At 58.0% G+C, this 21,619-nt stretch overlaps 11 protein-coding genes across 11 annotated transcripts; 4 read left to right on the top strand and 7 right to left on the bottom strand.

The window, feature by feature from the left end:
* Positions 1-59: 59 nt before the first annotated feature.
* On the bottom strand, positions 60-1,278 carry BDW47DRAFT_123855 (uncharacterized protein; the record flags this gene model as incomplete). Its single annotated transcript, XM_024816136.1, has 6 exons — positions 60-252; positions 329-804; positions 857-921; positions 977-1,013; positions 1,062-1,081; positions 1,134-1,278. The coding sequence occupies 6 exons, from the start codon at positions 1,276-1,278 to the stop codon at positions 60-62; spliced, it is 936 nt and encodes a 311-aa protein (XP_024674373.1).
* A 173-nt stretch (positions 1,279-1,451) lies between these two features.
* Positions 1,452-3,173, bottom strand: BDW47DRAFT_101901 (heme peroxidase). Its single transcript, XM_024811745.1, has one exon. The coding sequence runs from the start codon at positions 3,070-3,072 to the stop codon at positions 1,516-1,518; it is 1,557 nt and encodes a 518-aa protein (XP_024674374.1). The 5' UTR covers positions 3,073-3,173; the 3' UTR covers positions 1,452-1,515.
* Positions 3,174-4,348: 1,175 nt separating this feature from the next.
* On the bottom strand, positions 4,349-6,635 carry BDW47DRAFT_135140 (GMC family oxidoreductase). The gene is made up of 3 exons (XM_024818257.1): positions 6,448-6,635; positions 5,072-6,373; positions 4,349-4,958 (listed from the first exon to the last, which is right to left on the bottom strand). The coding sequence occupies exons 1-3, from the start codon at positions 6,557-6,559 to the stop codon at positions 4,504-4,506; spliced, it is 1,869 nt and encodes a 622-aa protein (XP_024674375.1). The 5' UTR covers positions 6,560-6,635; the 3' UTR covers positions 4,349-4,503.
* An 858-nt stretch (positions 6,636-7,493) lies between these two features.
* BDW47DRAFT_94713 (uncharacterized protein) lies at positions 7,494-8,071 on the top strand. Its single transcript, XM_024820278.1, has one exon. It carries the CDS (start codon positions 7,696-7,698, stop codon positions 8,008-8,010), a length of 315 nt encoding a protein of 104 aa, XP_024674376.1. The 5' UTR covers positions 7,494-7,695; the 3' UTR covers positions 8,011-8,071.
* A 612-nt stretch (positions 8,072-8,683) lies between these two features.
* Positions 8,684-10,204, top strand: BDW47DRAFT_116119 (MFS general substrate transporter; the record flags this gene model as incomplete). Its single annotated transcript, XM_024814887.1, has 2 exons — positions 8,684-9,576; positions 9,634-10,204. 2 exons carry the CDS (start codon positions 8,684-8,686, stop codon positions 10,202-10,204), a joined length of 1,464 nt encoding a protein of 487 aa, XP_024674377.1.
* A 138-nt stretch (positions 10,205-10,342) lies between these two features.
* Positions 10,343-12,909, bottom strand: BDW47DRAFT_135142 (putative C6 transcription factor; the record flags this gene model as incomplete). The annotated part of the gene is made up of 6 exons (XM_024818258.1): positions 10,343-11,051; positions 11,127-12,040; positions 12,103-12,521; positions 12,575-12,630; positions 12,683-12,794; positions 12,851-12,909. The coding sequence occupies 6 exons, from the start codon at positions 12,907-12,909 to the stop codon at positions 10,482-10,484; spliced, it is 2,130 nt and encodes a 709-aa protein (XP_024674378.1). The 3' UTR covers positions 10,343-10,481.
* A 299-nt stretch (positions 12,910-13,208) lies between these two features.
* On the bottom strand, positions 13,209-15,566 carry BDW47DRAFT_101909 (aromatic ring-hydroxylating oxygenase subunit alpha). Its single transcript, XM_024811746.1, has 2 exons — positions 15,218-15,566; positions 13,209-15,151 (listed from the first exon to the last, which is right to left on the bottom strand). The coding sequence occupies exon 2, from the start codon at positions 14,944-14,946 to the stop codon at positions 13,774-13,776; it is 1,173 nt and encodes a 390-aa protein (XP_024674379.1). The 5' UTR covers positions 14,947-15,151; positions 15,218-15,566; the 3' UTR covers positions 13,209-13,773.
* BDW47DRAFT_101912 (cupin domain-containing protein) lies at positions 15,162-15,921 on the bottom strand. Its single transcript, XM_024811747.1, has 3 exons — positions 15,740-15,921; positions 15,630-15,687; positions 15,162-15,582 (listed from the first exon to the last, which is right to left on the bottom strand). The coding sequence occupies exons 1-3, from the start codon at positions 15,905-15,907 to the stop codon at positions 15,245-15,247; spliced, it is 564 nt and encodes a 187-aa protein (XP_024674380.1). The 5' UTR covers positions 15,908-15,921; the 3' UTR covers positions 15,162-15,244.
* Positions 15,922-16,595: 674 nt separating this feature from the next.
* Positions 16,596-17,252, top strand: BDW47DRAFT_94742 (Zn(II)2Cys6 transcription factor domain-containing protein). The gene is made up of 3 exons (XM_024820279.1): positions 16,596-16,751; positions 16,856-17,006; positions 17,068-17,252. Exons 1-3 carry the CDS (start codon positions 16,675-16,677, stop codon positions 17,167-17,169), a joined length of 330 nt encoding a protein of 109 aa, XP_024674382.1. The 5' UTR covers positions 16,596-16,674; the 3' UTR covers positions 17,170-17,252.
* On the top strand, positions 16,596-19,179 carry BDW47DRAFT_101915 (fungal specific transcription factor domain-containing protein). The gene is made up of 4 exons (XM_024811748.1): positions 16,596-16,751; positions 16,856-17,006; positions 17,068-18,570; positions 18,621-19,179. Exons 3-4 carry the CDS (start codon positions 17,335-17,337, stop codon positions 19,101-19,103), a joined length of 1,719 nt encoding a protein of 572 aa, XP_024674381.1. The 5' UTR covers positions 16,596-16,751; positions 16,856-17,006; positions 17,068-17,334; the 3' UTR covers positions 19,104-19,179.
* A 41-nt stretch (positions 19,180-19,220) lies between these two features.
* Positions 19,221-20,954, bottom strand: BDW47DRAFT_94751 (NAD(P)/FAD-dependent oxidoreductase). The gene is made up of 2 exons (XM_024820280.1): positions 19,628-20,954; positions 19,221-19,557 (listed from the first exon to the last, which is right to left on the bottom strand). Exons 1-2 carry the CDS (start codon positions 20,737-20,739, stop codon positions 19,317-19,319), a joined length of 1,353 nt encoding a protein of 450 aa, XP_024674383.1. The 5' UTR covers positions 20,740-20,954; the 3' UTR covers positions 19,221-19,316.
* Positions 20,955-21,619: the final 665 nt, after the last annotated feature.

Raw genomic sequence — 21,619 nt, forward strand, 5'->3', positions numbered from 1 at the left:
AATTGGAGCGCGTTCTAGGTCATCTAAAGCCAAAAACAATCTTCGAGTCATGGCAATCATCACGACACCCGCGACACACTGCTTGGTATCGTATTCAGCGCCGGTAGAGTGTGCTCTGACGAGATAATCGGTCCCTGGTCACTCCGCGCGTCCTCCTGCTTCTCAGCATGATGCTTTCCAACCACGACTTCTACCAACTTCTTCAATGTTGGCAAACATGCGCATATCAACCCGATGCCACCTTCGGCGGTACTATTACACTTGGCATCAGCCGAGATTTCGAGGACACAAAGGAAAAAAATATGGAAGGGAAGAAAGATAAACCTACTCCGACATCAAGATCCTCAATATCAACCTCATCTGTTCCCCCATCGCAAAGCCCAACACAAGTACCAGTCGATACAAGCTAAACCCCACGGCAGCACTGCCCGCCCCTAGAACGGCAATGACAGACAGCTTCTGCGTGCGCCCCATCCGCAACGGCCACGTCAGCGCCGCCGAGAACCCCAATATGGCCAGATCCGTCGCCACGCTGACGCTGCTGTCCGCGATGATTACGCCCCGTCGGTCTCGGCATTGCTCGTTCCATCGCGGATGCACCACGGCCCAGTAGGCGCTGATTGGGTTGCAGATGAAAACCTTAGCAACTAGGATGGCGATGTAGTATAGTGTTAGGAGAACCTCGAAGATGTAGACGATATAGACGCGTTGGAAGCGGTGGAACAGACGTGTGAGGACGTAGAGGATAGTCAGTTTGATGCTTAGGATCATGGGTGAGAACACCAGGCTGGTAGCGTAGAAGACCTATCGCGTATTAGTGATTTCTTCAACTATACTGAGTGCGAGCGGAAGAGACTTTGGATTTGGTGGCCATTTCATCCGGCGTCATGTGGGTCGTGGTCGGTCCCTGGATGTAGGTATCTAGTTATTTGATTCTCTTAGTTGTTTGCTGACTTGTCAAGGGCGAGATACGTACACACGATGGCGCAGGCGTTGTGAACGTTATACAGAATCTACTCCGATCAACCAGTGCCTTGCTCGACGGGTTCGCGGAGAGATACCCATGCCACAATGCACAACACTGTCTCGTTAGCTCGTCTTGTCTCTAATTCTCGATTGATGAAGAGAAATACCGTCTTCCCCCACCCACGGCATCCGCAGCGAGAATTTGACCACGAACCGCAAAGCCACGACCAGCGTGACGATGCTGGAGCCCAGAACCTGAGTTACCAGGCTGATGGTGTTTAGTCCATCCGTGCCATGATGCTTGCGGTGCATATCAGGTGAACGGAATTGTTAGGCCATGGTGGTGGACGATCGGGGTTGGAGATGAAGAGCTTGATGGTGAGCGAGCGGTGATGATATCACCACCCGGTCCACTCGATCGCAATCTCCACCAAGTCTACACAGATATGATTTCTACGAGTCAAAACACGGAATTCTCAGACGCATTGCAGAAGAACAAACTTAATTCAATACTAGACTTATCATATCAATCCGCAATTCATGTCATAATCACAGTCGAGGCCGTCCCGCCGCCGGCGACACCGCCACGTCAAACCGATCCAGATTCATCACCTTATCCCACGCAGCCACAAAGTCGCGCACCAGCAGCGTCTGACCGTCTGAGCTGCCGTACAACTCTGCCAACGCGCGCAGCTCTGGCTGCGACCCGAACACAAGGTCGACGCGGCTGGCGGTCCAGCGCGGCGCCCCCGTCTGCCGGTCGACACCCTCGAACCGGTCTCCGTCGACGGGCTTCCACAAGGTGCCCATGTCCAGCAGATTGACAAAGAAGTCGTTGGTCAGGGTTCCAGGGCGTTGGGTGAGCACACCTTGCGCCGACCCGTCCCAGTTGGCGTTCAAGGCCCGCAGCCCGCCCACCAGCGCCGTCATCTCCGGCGCCGACAGCGTTAGCAAGTGCGCCTTGTCGACGAGCGCCTGTTCGGTGTGCACACGCAAGTTGGAGGCGCCGTAATTGCGGAACCCATCCGCCGCCGGCCGCAGCCACTCAAACGACTCGGCGTCCGTCTGCTCCGGCTGCGCGTCCATCCGCCCCGGCGTGAAGGGCACCGGGGTACCGGCCGCCCGCTCTACCGCCGCGCAGCCGGCCAGTACGATCAGATCCGCCAGCGACACCCGCTTGTTGCCCGTTTGGGCCGCGTGGAAGCGCGCCTGCACCCCCTCCAGCGCCGCGAGCACCGCCCGCAGCGCGTCCGGCCGGTTGACCTCCCACCCGTTCTGAGGCGCCAGCCGGATGCGCGCTCCGTTGGCTCCACCGCGCTTGTCGCCGCCGCGGAAGGTCGACGCGGACGCCCACGCCGTGCGAATGAAGTCCGCCGGGTCGATGCCCGTAGCCAGGATCTCACGTTTCAGCGCGGCAATGTCCTCGCTGTCAATCGGCGGGTGGCTCGGGGCCGGGATGGGGTCCTCCCACAGGACCGTCTCCGAGGGCACCTCGGGACCCAGCCAGCGCGACCGAGGTCCCATGTCGCGGTGCAGCAGCTTGAACCAGGCACGGCCAAAGGCATCGGCGAACCGATCGGGATTGGCGAGGAAGCCCCGCGCGATCTTCTCGTAGGCTGGGTCGGCGCGCAGGGCCAGATCAGTGGTCAGCATACGCGGCTTCTGCTTCTTGTTCGGGTCGAAGGCGTCGGGAACGATGTCGCCCGCGTCCTTGGCCGTCCACTGGTTGGCGCCTGCGGGGCTCTTGGTCAGCTCCCACTCGAAGCGGAAGAGGTAGTCGAGGAAGCCCATCCCCCAGCGGGTAGGCGTTGACGTCCAGGTGACTTCGAGCCCGCTGGTGATGGCGTCGGCGCCCCGGCCAGACCGGTACCCGTTGGCCCAGCCCAGCCCCTGTGATTCGATGCCCGCGGCGGCCGGCTCGGGCCCGACCTGGTCGCCGGGACCAGCACCGTGGGTCTTCCCGAAGGTGTGGCCACCGGCGATGAGGGCGACCGTCTCCTCATCGTTCATGGCCATGCGGCCGAAGGTGATGCGAATGTCGCGGGCGGCCGCCTGCGGGTCCGGCTCCCCGTTGGGGCCTTGGGGGTTTACGTAGATGAGGCCCATATGGGAGGCCGCCAGGGGGTTCTCGAGCTCGCGGGTGGCGATGTTGGCCTGGCGGGCCTGCTCCTCTGCAGTCTCGGCCGCGTAGCGGACGTCGTTGCCGGCGGGGAACATGGTCCGCTCGCCGCCCCAGTAAACGGACTCGTCGGCCTCCCAGACGTCGGGGCGGCCGCCGGCGAAGCCAAAGGTCTTGAAGCCCATGGATTCGAGGGCAACATTACCGGACAGCAGCAGCAGGTCGGCCCAGGAGATCTTGTTGCCGTACTTCTGCTTGATGGGCCACAGCAGGCGCCGGGCCTTGTCTAGGTTGCCATTGTCGGGCCAGCTGTTCAGAGGGGAGAAGCGCTGCTGGCCCTGGCCGCCGCCGCCACGTCCGTCAAAGACACGGTACGTCCCTGCGCTGTGCCAGGCCATGCGGACGAACAGACCCCCGTAGTGCCCGAAGTCGGCAGGCCACCAGTCCTGAGAGTCGGTCATGAGGACCTGGAGATCCTTCTTGAGGGCCCAGTAGTCGAGGGACTTGAATGCTGCGGCATAGTCAAAGTCCTTGGTATAGGGGTTGGTCAAGTCGCTGTGCTGGCGGAGGATGTTCAACCGCAGCTGATCGGGCCACCAGTCGGTGTTTCTGGTGCCACCACCCGCCGCATTGGACGGTTTCTGGAAGGGACATTCACCCATGATGGAGGTCAAACAATGTAGTAGATGAAAGATGACAGAAGAGCAGTCGTGAGTGAGGGATTAGGAAGGGGAGAAGGAGGGGACAAAGGAGAAGAGGAGGAGCGCAACCCCGCTTTGTTTATGTAGGACGAGCCCAGTTCACGACGAATGACAACGGAGGGATTTCAGAAGCAACAAACGGCAGATCCCATGAGGACAAGATGGATCATTGGCGGAGAGTTCCGAGGGAAATGCGGGGGACAGTGGTGTGATGGTGCGGGGGATTACCAGGGGGGAAACTGAAACTGCGCTCTATTCCTAGTCGGTGCATTCCGCTCTTTATATGGGCAGGTCCAGAGGGGATGGTTGGTCCAGTCAGGGGAGGATCAGATGGATTTCCAAGCATTCCCATCTCTGCTGGTCTGGAACTGAGCTTTTAGTCAGGATCTCCACTCTGAATAATTGGGTCCGTCTAGATCCTACTCGGCATGGACTGCTTAATCAGTCGTCATCCACCTATGATCGATGGTGGGATGGGATGGGCCAGTGAGGAAATTGAATGCATGCCATGCTATTTACGGTCGGTAGCCGAGTGGTTTGTCTATGGGTCCCTAATGCCTCGTGTTGGGGCCCGAAGACAGGTATACGATAGATTGCGAAGCCCTAATTGCAGCCGAAGTCTCCACCGATTCGTGACAAATGGACCGGACCGGTTCCGACGACACCAAACAAAGGGCGACACTGGATCTAATCGTATGGAGCAACCCGATCCCGATTCTACAAATTCGCTCGCACCGTCTGATAATCCCGCTTGATCTGGTCGCTCAGCTTGTAGGCCATGGCGGCAATTGTCGCTGTCGGATGCCCGCTAATCTGCTCTGGGAACACGCTGGCGTCCACCACGCGTAGCCGTCGCACGCCGTGTACCCGACACTGGAGGTCGACAACGCTCGTCTCCGGGGAGGGCCCCATGCGCGCCGTCCCGACCGGATGGTACAGCGTGAAGGCCTTGGCCTCCATCCAGCGCAGCAGCTGCTCGTCGGTGATCCGATCGATATCGGTGCTCGAGTACGGCCACCACTCCGACCAGATGTCGTCGTTGGGCGCCACCGGCTCCAGGTATCGCTGGAATGCCGGGTTGCGCATGATCCGGAGGCAGACACGGATGCCCGCCAGGAGCACACTACGGTCGTTGTCGGTCTCATCGCTGAAATATTTGGGGTCGATGATTGCTATTGCTCCCTGCATTAGTATCTCCATGTCGACATAGAAAGGATAGAGAAAGGATAGAGAAAGGATAGAGAAAGGATAGGAAGAGGAAAGCAAGAGAGGAGGGGTCACTCACGAGCATCGAAGGCGTCACGGGTCCGCAGGGTGATGCTCCCCTTGCTCTTGGGTCGCAGTCCGACCGGGGCCAGGGTGAAGGCGCTCGCCCCACCCGGCCCCGGCTCCTCGCCGTGGTGGATGTAGGCCATGGGGGCCCCGACGATCTCCACGTCGGGCCCCCGGGCACCGGACGTGTTGTCTTCGGGCGCGGGGCGCTCGGACGATGAGCCAGGAAAGGGGTGGTGCTCCCACGACCGGAGGAAGGCAGCCGCCTCACCGGCATTGTGGGTGAGGGGTCCGCTGCCGAGCAACTGCCACCGCGCCAGCGCCGGCAGCGCCCACAGCGGGTTGGCCAGGTAGTCGAGGGTGGTGCCCCATTGGGCCTTGCAGATGATCGGGGTGGAGACCAAGTGATCCTTGAGGTTCTGGCCGACTGCCGCATTCTCACGCACGACGGGGATGCCGTGGCGGTGCAGCTCCTCGGCCGGACCGATGCCGCTCAGCAGCAACAGCTGCGGTGTGTTGATGGCGCCACTGCAGAGAACGACCTCGCGCCGGGCGTGGACCTCGAACCGCGGCCCGCCCCGCTGGGTCTGCAGCTCGACGCCGATGACCGTCGGCTCGGGGCCGCTGAGTCGGTCGACCAGCAGACGGGTGACGTGGGCGTGGCAGGCGATGGACAGGTTGGACCGCCGACGCACCGCGGCGGGCAGGTAGGCGGTGGCCAAGGAGGCGCGCTGGCCTTTGGGGTCGATGAAGGTCTGGAAGCGAGTCGCGCCCAGGGTACCCGCGGGGGTGTTGACATCCGGGTTGGCCGGGATGCCCGCGTCCTCGCACGCCGGCAGGAAGCCCTTCTCCCCGATCTCCGTCAGCCACGAGTATCCGACGTCCCATAGGCCGGTGCGGCCTCGGTGCGCCAAGTCGATGCGCGGGCGGGCGGTGTTCGGAGTGAAGCCCTCCATGCGGCGCCAGTACGGGACCAGATCCTTGTAACTCCAGCCCTGACAGCCATGGGTCGTCGCCCACTCGTCAAAGTCGGACGGGGCGCAGTGGTGGTACATCATCGCATTCATCGAGCTACTACCACCCAGCATACGACCGCGGGGCCAGTACAGACGGCGCGCGGCGAGGCCCGGTTGCTCGGTGGTGTAATAATCCCAGTCATGTTCGGTGTGGAAGAGCTTGGAGAAGAGCATGGGGGCCTTGGACTCCAAGATCTTGGTGTTGTCCCCGCCCGCTTCTAGAAGGAGGACGGTGACGTGGGGATCTTCGGACAGCTGGCTGGCCAACACACTGCCTGCGGGCCCTGCGCCGACAATAACTATTCTCGATCAGTTTTTCTCCTTCGCTGGTGATCGGGGTGAGGGGGGGTTGTAATGGTTGTAATTGTCGTACCATAGTCGTAAGCTTGCAACTGACGCTGCGCTTCCGCATCCGTGGAGGGAGGGCCTGTGTGCCACTGGGGGGTGGCGTAATGTAGTGGGTTAGACAGCGGATTGCGACCCATGATGACCAGATGGAAGATTGAAAACTACAGTGTCGTCCCACACATAAACCAGCCTGGGTCGACTTGCTATATATACAAACATTCGGCATGTCTGACTTTCTCCACTTTCGAATTCCCCCGCACTGCCAAAGTCTTATCTCTGGCCTCGTATTCGTTGGTCGATCAAGCATGCCCTTGGCATTTCTACAAATTTGCCCGGCCCTTGGACGATCTCTTCGTCGAGCCTGTCGCAATTGGAATCGCTTACTGGACGATCCCAGGCGGGCTTATGGTGAATTTTTCTGTTCCCTGCCCTTGTTCTGGTCTGTTCCATCCTGTTCTGCTTTGTCCTTGTTGGGACTGGCTTCTCAACGGGCTGAGTGATCGCAATTGGCTCGGAGACAGTCTGGACTGGTCTCATATCGGTTTCCTGGGGGACCATCACGCCGCCATCTGTTAGGCGTCCCATCGCGGGTCCAGCACCATACCCGAGGTCCGGTCTGGAGTTCATGTGCCCCCACTGAGCTGAGGCCTTTTTCTCGGCCTGTACCGTACTCCGTAGTTTGTAGCCCAATCCATGGCCTGATGTTCCAATGCGGACCATGGTGTCCCGCCTACCAACTGCATTGCGAGGCGGGGCTGTACTCCCCGAACTCTGCAGGGGACACAACAAGTCGTCGTCGAGCGACATGGCGGTCAGATCGGACATTATCCGTCTAAGCCTATCGGGGGGGCAGCGATGTTGCCATTAGCGAGAGAGGGGAATCAAAACAATGAGGTTGGGAAGATGCGACGTTGAAGAGTCGAGCACGTGGTTGATCAGCTCGCTCGTCGCCAATTCAATTCAATTTCTTCATTTCTTCATTCTGTCTTCTCTGGTCCGGATTGATGACTGCAATGCTCTAGTTATCCCATCTGGGGGTTAAGACGGAGTTGGTTCGAACGGATATATATGTCCCAGCCCCCACACCTGATGTCAATCTCTCGCCAACTTTCAAACCGACTCTATCTGTGGATGGTCTGATAATAATCACGACGGATGCAACAATTATATGCAGCTAGAGAGACCAGCGACTATGGGGATGTTTGACCAGATATCCATTTCCCCCGAGATCATTACCACCTGAGACCAGATCCCAGTCAATAGCCACGCAAGCATGTCGCGATCAAGGTTGTCGCCCCCCATACTCGGCCATCGCTCCGCCATTATAGCATCTTGTCATGTTATCCTCTCCGACGCGCTACGTCTCAGCTCCCGACCGTTTCACGTCTGTCGCAGCGGTGAAGTGGACAGGAACCATGAGTGCTCATCCTCCAACCGCCCGCAACAAGGTGGCGGTTCGCAGAGGTGGCCGTGGCGGGTGCTTGGTGAAAGCGGGCTGACACCAATCGGGATGATTCGTGGCGCTGCCAAAAAAAAAAAAGAAAATACTAGGCAATCCTCCGCGTCCTGCCTCAATCGAGGGGTTTGACTGTGACGCGGTGGGGCGATCGACGGTAGCACTAGCCGCCGCCGACACAGGATCGTCCAGGTCAATGATCCATCAAGTGGATTCAGGGGTCGGCGCCAGAAACGGCCACCAGCCTACGGTCCTTACCTGAAGGAGGACGAGTCGATGAGTAGGAATGCAGCGGGCCAGTGTTGAAACTCTAGGGATGTCCGTGAGGGACGGCGGTCAATGACAGCCAACCAGCCTAACGGTGGAATGAGTGATGCCGTTGCGTTGCTTCGTCCCTTGCACACGTCGATGGTATCCACTAGATGGATCCCCGTGTCGTGGACGGACATCCAGAGGACGGTCCCAATGAAAAAAACCGATGCTGATGTCGATCCTCAAGATGGAACCCCCTGAAACATCTGCATCGTCGATCGAGCCGTCCTTTTATTACCTGTCCAACGTCGTTGTAGGTGGGGTTCACATCGAGTCGCCTCACGTCTCTTGAAAAAGAATCGACTCCCGCGACAGCGATCGATGCTCAAGAACCGTCGACATCATGTCCGGGGATCGGACAAGTCCACCCAGCGAGGGTACCACCGACCGACTGGAGACACCATGGGGGCCAACGCCCCCGGGCACCTCCTCAGGTCTCTCCCAGAGCGCCTGCAGCACCACGTCCGGGCTGGAGAAGACGGACACGACACCTATGGTGAAGCCGACCGACGACGAGGAGTACTCGGCCTTCGGACGACATGAGAAGCGGTTTATGGTGTTCATGGCCGCCGTCGGCATCATCTCGGCCTCCATCTCCAGTCACATCTACTTCCCCGTCATGCCGACCCTCATTCACGACTACAACATCACCCCTGCCCTGCTCAACCTCACCATCACCTCCTTCATGATCATCCAGGGGCTGGCCCCCTCCTTCATCGGCACCTTCTCCGACGCCAACGGCCGTCGCCCGGCCTACATCCTGGCGTTCGCCATTTACTTCATCGCCAACATCGGGCTGTCAGTGCAGAACAGCTACGGTGCCTTGCTGGCCCTGCGATGCATCCAGAGCGCCGGCAGCAGCGGCAGCGCCTCCTTCGGCCACGCAGTCGTCGCCGACATCGCCCCCTCCTCCATCCGCGGCAAATACATCGGTCCCATGACGGCGGGGGTCACCGTGACCCCGGCCCTGGGCCCCGTCATCGGGGGCATCCTCACCCGATATCTGGGGTGGCGGAGCGTTTTCTGGTTCCTGGTCATCATCAGCGGAACCTTCCTGGTTGCGTACGTGGTGCTGATGCCCGAAACCGCCCGCAAGGTGGTCGGCAACGGTCGCGTCACCCCGACAGCCTGGTGGCGGCAATCCGTCGCCCAGGCAGTCTCTGCCCGCCGAAAACCCCATCTCGCCCCGCGCGACGAGCAACCGTTCCGGTTGACATGTCCCAACCCGCTCGAGACCCTCGTCATCTTCCGCGAAAAGGACATGTTCATCACCATTTTGTACATCGGGATCGGCTCCTTCACCACGACCGTCCTTGGGACCAGCACAGCCAACCTGTTCGGTGACCTTTACGACCTAGACTCGCTCCAGATCGGACTGTGCTACCTGTATGTTCCCCTCCCTTCATCCCCGTCCATCCGGTGATACTGACTGATATGGACCAGCCCCTTCGGCGTGGCGGCAACCATCGGAGCTATGGTGACGGGCAAAGTGCTCGACTACAATTACCGCCGGATCGCGCACCAGCTGAATATCCCACCCGAGATCGTCCGGTCCAAGGAGTTGCTGGACTTCCCCATTGAGCGTGCCCGCCTGCAGATCGCCTTCGCGCCCGTGGTGCTCTTGGTCGCCGCCTTCCTTCCTTACGGCTGGGTCCTGCAGCTCAAGCTTCCTCTCGCCGTCCCCCTTGTCCTGCAGTGCGTCATCGGTTTCACCTCCACCATTTGCATCGGCACCATGTACACCCTCCTGGTGGACCTGGCTCCGGCACAACCTGCGACGGCCTCCGCCGCGGCGAACCTCATGCGCTGCTGGCTGGGCGCCTTGGGCGCGGGTATTATTGACGTCATGCTCCGCGGGATGGGCTGGGGGTGGTGTTTTGTCTTTTTGGGTCTGGTCATAGCTGCTGCCTCGGGGCTGCTAGCATTGCAGTATGTGCATGGTCTGAAGTGGCGCGAACAGCGGAAGGCGCGAGAGGACGAAAAGCAACGGAAGGAAGCTGCGACCGGTTCGTAGAGACTCCGACCGTCTGTGATATTTGTATATATTTTACAGTTGTGTATAGTGTGTTGTGGCATGTGTGTTTGATGTCACTTGTTCTATTGAAGAGAGGGTTGCCTGATGCAGGTTCATCGCCGACTCTCGACACCGATCTATTCCTCGAGACCAGTCTAGTCTTGAACCCAATCTCTGTGGACAACGCTAGAACTATCTACCAACTCACTATATGGCAGAAACCTCCCACACAACAATTGAATAAGCACTATGATGATTCCAGCCCACCATATTAGTATTAGAGATTTCCAAAATCCCACCATGTCGAAAAACCATCCACATTCCCGATCGCCGCCTCCGCCTCCTGGTAGTCCATATTCTCGAGGTCTGTAAATTGCCCCGGGTCCGTCCACAGCCACGGCGTATTCAACATGAGACTGTCTGCAGGCGCTACCAGCGGGTCTATGCTCCCTCCGGTGACTCCACCTGAGGCCGGTGCCCTGTCACCGCCACTGCTACTACCCCTGCCTCGTGAAGAAGAAGGCGAAGGAGACAGCCGCGCCATATGCGGCGGCATGTGTGCGGCGGTGCCCCCGTCCGCCGTATTAACCGTGACCTCAGGGGACATGGCGACAATGATTTCGAGCGTCGAATCGAAATGTTCAGCGGCGGAGTGGTCGCGCGCGATAGTCGGCACCAGAGACGGGTGTAGCAGTCCGGCGGTGGTGCGGTGCGTGTCTGGGACGCAGTCGACTTGAAGTACGTCCCACATGAGGGGCACGCTCAGGTAGATCTTAGAGGGAGTCCAGTCGTAGTCGACGCGGTCGGCGCCCGAGGCGATCCGGAGCATTTTGTCGAGGGTTTGGTTCTGGTCTCTTCGTTAGTTTCTTCCCTCTTCTTCTCTAGTACTATTGCCGTATGGTGGTATATTATATGAACGTACCAGCGCCCTACACACCGGAGAGAATGTCGCAAAGCTCTCTAGGAAGCGTCTGCACTTGGCGAAATCCGTCTTGGATTTCTGTTTCAGGCGGGGATCAGCCGCGCAGCAAAAGTATAGATGGACCGTGGCAGCGATGGCCGCACAATGGCCGAAGAAAGGGTCGATAAGACGCATCTGCTTGTCAGAGACCATGTCAATCATGCGCACCAGCCAGGTAGCGTGCAGAAGGACCAGCTCAGATGACCGGCGCCAGAAAGCATTCGGGATGGTGAGGGTGGGGTTGTACTGCGACGCGACGATGTATAGGAAAGGGTGGTTTAACACAGTGAGGATGCAGTGGTATGTGAACTGGATCTTCAGCCAGGGCGCCCAGTAGTTTCGGTGGGTGCGCAGCTCGTCGGCCGTCCGCTCATAGAATTTGACTGAATCGTATCGGTGGCATTGCGGCATATGGTTTTCAACCTCTGTCAAGTCCGATAGCACCATCGCGTACATGGAGTCGTGTCGCCAGGGCTCTTTGAGACGATTATCAGCGCAGTTGGAGACGTACGACCGCACGCGACTCCACACCCATCCGAAGTGCACGGCAAGACTCCAGATGCCGAGGTCGTCTGCCGTCGTACAGCCCAGGTCATCTCGTGGGAGTGGCGGTGGTTGGGTCTCCAGACCCCTCTGGAACCCATGGTCGTCTCCACCGGGGGCAGGAAACGGTCGACGGACGGTGGCGGGCGCGCTGAGGAAACCGTTTTGCTCGCCGTAGCACTGCTCTAGAGATTGCAGGCTCCAGAACAGTCGTTTCTTCCGTTCCAGCAATCCACTATCGCCAACATAGGTAGATTCCAGATCCAACGCGGCTGAGCGGCACAGCTGAAAGGCCAGACCGAGGTGGAATCGCCCAAGGGAGACATTGCCTTCTATCTGCGGTAAATATCTGACTCCGTTCTCAACTCCAAATGCTGAAGGGGTGTGGACATACCCACGAACGACAGGTAGGACAGCAGGCAAAGACTCTCCATGGTCTCGAGATCTACCGTCCCGTTGGCCACGCGCAGCATGATCAAAGTCCGAGCGGTATTGCTATAGTGGTGCAGATGGTCATGATCGCGCGAGAACCGCGACGCCAGCGCCAGAATACTACAGACCAGCTCCTGCGAGTCACAGCCGCTCTCCTCGAGCTCCTCGCGGTCGAAACACCATATTGGCTGGCGGTGACAAAATTGAAAATAGAGATTGATTCCTCTGGCGATAGTCGAGGTCGACGGATGGGGGGTGGATTCCTCGGAGCCCACATCGGACGAGAACAGATCGCTGATGCCCCCACCAGGCTCGCCAAACAAGGACCCCGATCGCTCAGATGGCGCGGTGCTGGCCTTGTCCCGAACCTGATCGACGGGTCTGCTACGGGTCAGCTACTTTCGTGGTGAAGAATGAGGCGAGATGGTCGCTACCTGGAACCGCGCAGGATGAGGTTTACCTTCTCTTCTAATGACGCCAGTCGATCCTCCTACGAGCAAAGGTTCAGTCTTGGGTTCCTCGCAGTGGAAGGGGATGCATACCGATTGGCCTCCGCGTGAGGTTCGTCGCACCGGGGTGTAAAGACAGGCTTGTCCCAGGCGCAAACAGCTCGAACAGGCCGGTTTCTCCGCCGGGCACCGGATCTTCTTTCGCCTAGACCAGATCAGTCGGTTCGATTTCGAGGGGCGAGTGAAGGTCGTCACACTCACCGGCAGTTGAGGCAGGCTTCGTGAGACCGTAACCTCCCTCGATTGCTCTCACGCGGCATCGTGATAGAGGGGGTGAGCACGGAAGTCGGACATCATACGGAAGACATGCCGTCGGTTGTTCGTCTGCAATTATCTACAGCAGCTCGGTCGGGGGGTGAGCGTTCAGATGTGGGAACGAAGGTCAAGACGCCACACTTGTTGGCAAACAGAATCATTTCACCACGACCGCCGATATGTGGGGGGTATCGGTCGTACAAAGCAGCAGGTCCGACGACGACTGTGGAAGATTATTAGAGGGAGAGGTCGCTGTAAGGAGAGTTTCTTGAACACGTCAGGTCATCCACTTCGGGATATCTCTCCCCATCCGCGAGACTCGACCGGACCAGGATAGACGACAGTATCTATGATGTTCCCAGTTCAGTCGGGCTTGTGACGGTCTACCCCGCTCATGGCGTTCCACATTGCTAGTGAGTTGGCTATCCCGGTCCGTTCAAGCGGTCCGTCCGGGTCTAGATTGCCCCCAGCGTTCCTAGAAAGGGTTAAAATGTCCCGGGAGACCCATTCCAATGTCGATCAAGTGATCCTTTTGCATTGTTATCAATCTGCTTTGTTCGTGTGGACGAGAGGTGCTGGTTTTACACCCACACCCATCGGACGATGGACGGTCCAAACTATACTGGTGATAAGGAAGGCGATCTGACAGCAATACCAGGGGCTTCGTGGACGGGATGGTTGGAAATACAATGTCTCCTTTTAATACGAAGAAAAAGCAGGGTGACAGAAAAAAGTCAATGCAGACAGACCATCACTGAGTGGTGGTGAATATCACTTAACCACGACCGACCCACTTCTGAACCAGAACAAAGTACTACGACTGAAATTCAAACCGAATACAGGACCCTCAAACACTCGCTAGTGCATTCCTAGTACGCAAGGGCCTTAGTGGCAGCCGATGTACACATTCCCGAGCAACCCTTTCCCGCCAGACCCGAAGATTCGCAGCCCTCGTTCGATGCCGTCAGCCGGGAGCAAAAGTCCAGATCATCGTGGCTTGCCAAGGCTGTCAATGGGAGTTGCTGTCGCGCGGGCCAAATCTCTTTCTGTACCTCGTCTTCGCGCCGGTGATGCGCCAGCACCAACTCCCGGCACATGGTCTGAAAGTCCGGCGAACACGACTCCACTGGGGGATCCCGGTCGCCGATCCCGATGTCCCTGTTGACCAGTTCCTCTTGTGTGCTGGCGCACTGATCCTGGGTTTCGCACATAATCCGCTGATACGACATGTAGGTCTGGTCAAAATCCTCGTCGCTGGCGTTCGGGTTGCGGTACACCTCGTGGCGCACGACGCACCTGGTGGCTGAGGTGGGCACGCATCGCTGGATGCAGAACCAATGCGGCGACACCGTCAGGGAGGCGTTTGGGAAACAGCCCGTGCTGGTTACCTTCTCCGATTGGAGGTTGGCGTGGATGATGCCGCCGTCATCTGCCAGGAGCTTCCAGTTGTACGCCGCCTCCCGCTCCCAAGTGTGGTGGAACTCGTAGTTGTCGAACGGATCGTTCTCACTCCGCTGCTGCTGATTCGGACCCTTCAATCGGTTTTCCCATACAATCTCCGGGCTCTCTCCCGCATCCAGGTTGATCCAGACGAACCCGCCATCGTCGATGTGGACGTGGATCGGGAAGAGGCCGTTCTGGCTCTTGTCGAAACCCGCCAGGTCCTGATAGCCCGGCGCCTTGGCGAGTTTCCCGTTGAGGCCGTAGGACCAGCCGTGATACTGACAGGAGAAGATACGCGTCGTGCCAGACTCCTGGGTCACCACGGGGAAGGCGCGGTGTCGGCAGACATTGTGGAAGGCATTGATCCCGCCATCCTTGTCCCGCACCAGGATGAATGGGAAGCCTGCGATCTCATCGCGAACGAAATCCCCGGTGGTGGCTAAGCGGCGCTTATGCGTGGTTAGCAGCCATTTTTTGGAGAAAATGGCCCGTCGTTCAAGTTCGTACATCTCCTGAGATGTATACCACGACGCGGGCAAGACCCGTTCCGGACTCCCATCGCTAGAGCACAGGGCATTTGTAAAAGATGACAGAGACATGACGCGAGTACCCAGACAAAAGAGCTTGGATACGAGCTTGATAGAATATCTTTCCACTTGATATGGTTCTGATATAGCTCTGATCTTATATCAATCCAAGCTGTTCGGTCCATCCGGTGCCCACCGTAGGGCTCATTCCGATCACGGGATCGGTTCGGGGACGGTTTCTGTTCTCCAGGACGGTCTCTGCGTTGTCTGCTAAATGGTGGGCAAAAGCCCTGGATTGCATTTGTTAAAGTGTGATAAATAAACAAGACTAATTTATGAGAAGTAACGTCCCGATATCATCCTATCTCGACTACAGCTTACTCTCCCGGGACGCCTTTCGCCACAGCACCGCCAACGGTCCATCCAAGCCATACACCGGGTCATGGTCCGGGATGATCACTTTTCGGATCTCTTCTTCCAACTTGTCCATCGCTTCTGTACCCTTGCAAAAGTCATTACGCCATCGGGGACATTGCTCCGGGTAGACCCCCATATAACGATAGTCGACTGTGGCGCTGAGCGACCGATGCGACACGCCCGCTGGGACAACAACCACATCTCCCGCGCGTACGTCTACCTCCACGCCTCCTGTAGACTCTGCGTGACGCTCACGGCCTAAAACTAGGATGGACTGCCCTTGGAGAATACCTGTCAGAAGTCAATTGGTTGTCACAGTGATGGGGGAGACCACTGACCGTAGCATTCGTGGGTGTTGGGGTGGAAATGCGCCTCCCAGATGGCACCCCATTCGCCCTATTCCTAGTTAACAGAAGATCTATTTCGGGCGTTCTACCAAACAACATACTCTCCGTTCCCAGTGATTCCCCTCGCAGAGTGCCTTGGCGGACTCACGGCTCAGCGGGCGGGGGAGGACATCCCGGTACACCAGAGCCGGAAGACGGTTGTTGGGGACGAAGGTGCCCTTCTGGAGATAGTACGCCTCGGGCTCGACCCTTGCTTGTGGTTTAGACATTGCTCTGTTGGGATCGGTGTATTGTAGGCTCAGAAAATTACGATCCCAACCTTGTTCGGTTTCCGAGACACTTGACCAATGCCTCCGGTACCACTATTTAGCCACCCCGCACGTATGCAGGCTTCTTATCAATGCCGATCACATGAGCGGTTCGTCTGGCTGCATCAACCGGGATCTCGATCCACGGAGGGGTAATATGCTCCCTAATTGATCGACCGTCGTGATATGACCTGCACGATGCTATCTGAACGGTCCGTCCGGTCCGTGTGATGCCTCAGGCTAAGTGGGCATTTGAACGCGTCCGCAATGAAATGAATTTTTGCTAGACAGGATTGATCACCTAGAATTTATTTGCAGAGCTGCGTAGTACAGGGATTCATTATTTGGGTCTGGATTAGTGTTGGTGTATGTGTTTCAGTGGCGGATGCCCTTGATAGATGAAGTGATATATATCGGGGCTTGATGTCATGAATGCCACATATTTGCAGATCTTCCGTCATAGCAGAGCGTCTCTAGTTCCCAATATACATTCTCCAGATCGTACCAATCGTATTCTTATATATACAATCAAGTAACAATGGAAAATAAGCGCGTGTATCACAAACCTGTAAGTTCGGTCGAGTCATCCCGTAACCCCACATATCGCCACCTCGACCAGTCAGGATGAGGATTCACCCTTCAACTTCTTCATCGTCAACCGTGACGGAGGATCAGTGTCATCCCTTCCATCCCCCGGATCCCTTCCCCCTCCGGACCGTCGCCTGATCATGAGCGCCGCCAACGACAATTATACCATCCATAAAGTGTCCTTGAAGCGAACCCGACAAGCCTGTGGACCCTGTCGGTATGGCCCTCATTCATGCCCCACCGGAGGACGTTCCCATCTCTCCCACACATGGGATCGTTGACGGTGGATTAATAGTTGTGTTCATGCTAACTCTGTCTTAGGCGAAAGAAAGCCCGCTGCCCTGGAGAGAAACCGACATGTTCTCTCTGTCAACGGCTAGGACAGAACTGCTCCTACGGGCTGCAGGCCCTGAACCGAGTCGGGACGCGGTCATCGACGAGTCATGGCCCGGCGCGCAGTGAGGCGCGCGATGTACGTGATCCTTCACTGATGTCTTGCCCCGGTAGCCGGGATGCTTCCTGACCTCCTCCAGGCCGACTGTCCGAGCTCGCATCGCATCCAGCGCATCGAGGATCGATTGGAGGAAATGACGCATCTGCTCCAGTATCTGCTCCACCACACCGTCGGCGACTGACCGTTGTTGATTCGATTGTCCAGGGAAAGCCTATCCCAGGTCGGCGCTTTGACGACCAGGACCGGGGAGAAATCGTCCGCTCCAGGACCTTTTTCGGGGCACAGTGAGAGGAGTAATAGCATTCCCAGGTTGTCGGAGAGCCCGGAAGAAGCCGATGAGCCCTCCATGTCGTCTCTCCCGCCGGATTTTGTCAAAGCGGAGATCGACGTGTACGTGACTTACTTCCACGATCAGCCGTACTGTCTTTTCTCCCACGACTGGCTTCTCACCCACGGAGGCCTGCTCCCCGCGGAGATCGCATACCCGTTGGTCGCGTTGACGTCTCGCTTGTCTGGATGCTCTCCTCTCCCTTTGGGCACGAGCAGGGCTCCCGCGGAGTATTGCGCCGAGAAAGCTTGGGAGATCCTATCCCACTACCACCGCAGTGGAAATGTTGGCATGTCCGTCATGCAGGGCACCTTCCTCATGGCCCAGGTCGACTTCGCCGACGGGCGCCTGCACCGCGCGTATCCGGCCGTGGCCATGGCCATACGAACACTCCAGTCCGCGGGGTTGAATAAAGACCGCTACGCGCACTGTTTGAACACCCCCGAGGCGGAGGAACGCATCCGTCTCACCTGGGCGTTTTTCATGCTCGACCGCAGCTACAACGCCTCGCGCAACTACTCCCTCTGCCTGTCCGACAAGCACTTCACGCTTCCCTTCCCGTCACCCGACCCTGTCGCCGCCCACCGCGACCCACACTCGCCCATCCGCGGCAGATTGCTGGACGGCCCAAGTAAGCAGGGAGAGAAGGTCGACCACGGTGTCCTTGCCTGCCTCATCCGTCTCTATTCCATTTGGGGAAAGACAACCGAGTACGTCTTCGCTCCGTCAGATAAGAACGCCTTGCCCCCCTGGCAGGCCGGATCCGCCATGGCCCGCCTCGAGTCCGACTGGTTGCAGTTCGAGACCCATTTCGCCGACGCCCATCGCTACATCCAGGTGGACTTTCAGCGACGAGCGCGCGAGGAACCCCAGGCCCGAGGATACCTAGCGACGTGGCTGTACGTCCAGTTCCTGTTTCATTCCGTCCAGGCCTTCCTGCATCACCCGTTCGTCATCATGGTCAAGCTGCGCCAGATGGACGGCAACATCCCCAACACCTTTCTGCAGAAGTCCTACGAGAGCTCGCTGCTCCATTCGCGGTGGATCGCCCGCTTCGTCCGCGAGATGTCCGAGGTGGGTTTTTGTCTATACGACCCCTTCTTGGGCTATCTTGCCGCTATCGCGGCGACCATCCAGCTCGAGCACACCAGCAGTCGGAACCAACAGGTCGCCAGCTTGGTGAACAAGGACTTTCGCACTTTGGTGCAGTTCATCAACGGCCTATCCGCTCACTACGACAACATGGGCGTGCTGGTACGTTCCCCTCCTTTTCTCTTGGGATCTACCCCTTATTGATATTGCAGGCCAACCGCGTCAACGAGCTAGCCACTCGCCACAAGAACTACGGCTCCCTATACTACACGCAAGACCGCTACTCAGGCGCCCTGTCGCGCATGCCCACCCCGTCTAACATCCCCCACATGTCCCCCGACGACGAGTCCCTCATGTGGCACATTCTGGACCTCAGTTCGTGCGTACCACCGACGGACACGACGCCCCTCGGCGACCTGGCGCTCCCGCCGAACCCTCCCGCCCGACAGCCGCTCTCTGAACCGCCCGTGACGCCCACGCTGTCCGATGACACCGTCCACGCACGACCTGCGGACCATCGTGCGAATTTGCCTCCGCTGTCGTCGCAGGACTTGCCGGCGCTCTACGGGCTTGATCCGGATGGGATGAACGTGCCGGGGTGGCCGTTCGCTCACCGGAATGCGAATGATGGGCTTGAGGCGGGCATTCCGGATATTCCGGATTGGTTAATGTTGGGGGGGTATGAGCAGCTTTGAGATTTTCTTTCCTTTTTATCTAGGAGTAGTGGGTTGTGTATATGTTTCTCTTGGGTTACTCCAGCTGGGGGGTCACATTAAGGTACTTGAACGTTGTCATAAATCATGCATTGGGTTACTCGGACAACCACGTCCCGTAATAACAAGAACCATGTAATTGTTTCGGCCTGTAACAGTCCATCCATTCCGTCACCGTCCCACTACAATCCGTCCTTAAAGCTTGCTCTGTCGCATCGAAGCCGCCAGCAAAGCAGATTGGTATCGGTGCTTCTCCTCATCCGTCAATTCTCTTCGTTCAGGCCCACCCCGACTCCCATCGCCCTTGAAAGGTTCGCCATTGGCGGCACCCCGGAACTGGGTCGGAAACTTCCATTTCTCAAGAAGGTCGCGCGGCAGGCTGCGTTGGAGGCTTCCGACGATGTATTTACCGATGACGGGGAGGAACTTGTAGGCACTGTGGGAAAAAAAAAAGTTGTTAGCGAGAGAGTGTGGCGGATATGAGGGAAGGCAAAAGGGTAGCATACTGGCCACTCCCACCGGTCGCGATGAACAGGTTCCGGTGTTCCGGGTGGTAGTCGAAGATGAAATCTCCCATCTCTGTGTCGTTGTACCAGCATAGCCCGACCCGTTCAAATCCCCGTGGGGCCAGCTGGGGCAGGATCTCCCGCACGCCCGCAAGCAGTCGCTCCGTACCCTCGACGGGGATGAAGTCGGCACGGGAAGACACGGAGCCTCCAGGAGGGGAGGAAACGATCTGAGACGATGCGGAGGGAGAAGATACAGTGTAGCCGTAGCTGTGGCAGGCGACCTTGAGATACCCCGAGCCGTCATGCGGCGGGAAGCAGAAGAAGCCCGTCGAGAAGTTGAAGTAGATCGGCATGTCCTTCAGCTGCACCATCTCCTCCGGGGTCAGCCGCAGGTATCCCACAATCTGGGCCGCCGCGATCATCGAGTTCCACGCCGGGATCAGACCTGCGGTCCACGCCCCAGTCGCCGCAATGAACCGATCGCCCTCCACGCGGCTGCCGTTGGCAGTGCGCACGGCCGTGACCGTCCCGTCGGCAGCCTTCACAAAGTCCGTTACCTGACCGTTGGGCCCCGTTTGGAAGGATACGCCCGCCGATATACATCGTGCGGCCATGCGGGCGACTCCCATCCCAGCATCCGCCCATCCCGCCTCGGTATTATAGAAGGCATCGAAGCCAGGCCCCAATGGCCCAGACAGTTCGGGGAACCGGGCTTTGGCCTGCTGGGCGGTGGTGACGGCGTGCCATTCCTGGCCCATCGCAGTCAGGACGTCCTTGGTTTTGCGGCTGTACTCGCGCGAGTTGGGCTGCACGGGCTGCTCGGGGGTGTCATCCTGGCACACCCATAGACACGGTGTCTGGTGGAAGGCTTCTTTGAAATCGGGGGTCTTCCACAGATCAAAGGCTTCTTTCCCAATCCGCGCATACACATCATCCCCATAGTCAAACCGAATGACGCGCGATATGTCGTTGCTGGAGCCGTCGGGCACGGGGGGCATCGATCGGTCGAGGACCGTGACAGAGCGATACCCTTGCTCGGCCAGGTGGAATGCCGTCGACAGGCCAAAGACGCCTGCGCCGATGATGACTATGCGCTCTGATTTATCCATGGTAAGAATTTGGGGCGCGACTCAATGAAGCCGATATTCCAGATATCCTTCTAGACATCCTGCCGGACTGCATGCTGCTCCGGCATTATATAGCCGATGAGCGACCGTAACTCCTCCTCCACAATGGTCAATCGAAACCGTCCACGGGCCGAGGGCTACACCCATCCATCGGTGGATATGACTCAATCAATGCTCCATGGATGCAGCGTGAGGATCGAGATAAGGGAGCGAATGGCGAAGACGGCAAAAGAATCCCTGCGGGGAAATTCGTCCGGTCCGTCACGGCCCGTGTGCACGTGCTGCCCCGAATCAACACGTGAGGGGTAATACGTATTGGTGACTCAGCTGGGCATAACGCAACGGTTATGTACCTCGCCGTCTCAGCGACAATGCCAGAGAACTGGACGATGGCTCCAAAGAAGATTTACCTAGCATTACTTGACTTACTGCCGAACCTCAAGAGCGTCGATCTCCATGTTTTGCGGACCCACAGAGTCCATCCCATCGTAAATGGACGAGTGTTCGCCCACCTCCGTCTTCCCCGGATCCTTGGTCGTACCGCCCAAGACGACGGCGTGGTTGAATTATTTAAAAAGATTACATGGCCATGTTGTCCAAGTAGGTTGCCAACGTGATATTTCTAGTGTGCTCTTTCGTAAGGTCTAGCTGTGATGATCTCCGACTAAAAGTAGCGTATATATATAGTGTACTCGGTAAGAGGCACACAGAGCCCACTGCTCTCCGCCTGGGATGATGCCTCCTAAGCTAACCCAACGCGCATGCCCGTTCCACGGTCAATTCTCTCCGTTCCAGTATGACCCCCCTACCTGTTCTGACCTCTTGGACTCAACTCCATTGATCGCAGAACGACAGATGGTGA

This window comes from Aspergillus candidus, assembly GCF_002847045.1.
Source record: "Aspergillus candidus strain CBS 102.13 unplaced genomic scaffold BDW47scaffold_9, whole genome shotgun sequence".
NCBI classification, from domain to species: Eukaryota; Fungi; Ascomycota; class Eurotiomycetes; order Eurotiales; family Aspergillaceae; genus Aspergillus; species Aspergillus candidus.

Bases quoted from the DNA above. Each gene is read 5' to 3' on its own strand.
- BDW47DRAFT_101901 (XM_024811745.1), bottom strand. From the start codon at position 3,072: ATGGGCCTCATCTACGTAAACCCCCAAGGCCCCAACGGGGAGCCGGAC.
- BDW47DRAFT_135140 (XM_024818257.1), bottom strand. From the start codon at position 6,559: ATGGGTCGCAATCCGCTGTCTAACCCACTACATTACGCCACCCCCCAG. The intron at 6,374-6,447 runs GTACGACAATTA...GATCGAGAATAG, and splicing joins GTTGCAAGCTTACGACTATG to TTATTGTCGGCGCAGGGCCC. The intron at 4,959-5,071 runs GTGAGTGACCCC...AGGGAGCAATAG, and splicing joins CCGTGACGCCTTCGATGCTC to CAATCATCGACCCCAAATAT.
- BDW47DRAFT_94713 (XM_024820278.1), top strand. From the start codon at position 7,696: ATGTCGCGATCAAGGTTGTCGCCCCCCATACTCGGCCATCGCTCCGCC.
- BDW47DRAFT_101909 (XM_024811746.1), bottom strand. From the start codon at position 14,946: ATGTCTCTGTCATCTTTTACAAATGCCCTGTGCTCTAGCGATGGGAGT.
- BDW47DRAFT_101912 (XM_024811747.1), bottom strand. From the start codon at position 15,907: ATGTCTAAACCACAAGCAAGGGTCGAGCCCGAGGCGTACTATCTCCAG. The intron at 15,688-15,739 runs GTATGTTGTTTG...AACTAGGAATAG, and splicing joins GGAATCACTGGGAACGGAGA to GGCGAATGGGGTGCCATCTG. The intron at 15,583-15,629 runs GTCAGTGGTCTC...GACTTCTGACAG, and splicing joins CAACACCCACGAATGCTACG to GTATTCTCCAAGGGCAGTCC.
- BDW47DRAFT_94742 (XM_024820279.1), top strand. From the start codon at position 16,675: ATGAGCGCCGCCAACGACAATTATACCATCCATAAAGTGTCCTTGAAG. The intron at 16,752-16,855 runs GTATGGCCCTCA...ACTCTGTCTTAG, and splicing joins CAAGCCTGTGGACCCTGTCG to GCGAAAGAAAGCCCGCTGCC. The intron at 17,007-17,067 runs GTACGTGATCCT...GACCTCCTCCAG, and splicing joins CGCGCAGTGAGGCGCGCGAT to GCCGACTGTCCGAGCTCGCA.
- BDW47DRAFT_101915 (XM_024811748.1), top strand. From the start codon at position 17,335: ATGTCGTCTCTCCCGCCGGATTTTGTCAAAGCGGAGATCGACGTGTAC. The intron at 18,571-18,620 runs GTACGTTCCCCT...TTGATATTGCAG, and splicing joins ACGACAACATGGGCGTGCTG to GCCAACCGCGTCAACGAGCT.
- BDW47DRAFT_94751 (XM_024820280.1), bottom strand. From the start codon at position 20,739: ATGGATAAATCAGAGCGCATAGTCATCATCGGCGCAGGCGTCTTTGGC. The intron at 19,558-19,627 runs GTATGCTACCCT...TTTTTCCCACAG, and splicing joins GCGACCGGTGGGAGTGGCCA to TGCCTACAAGTTCCTCCCCG.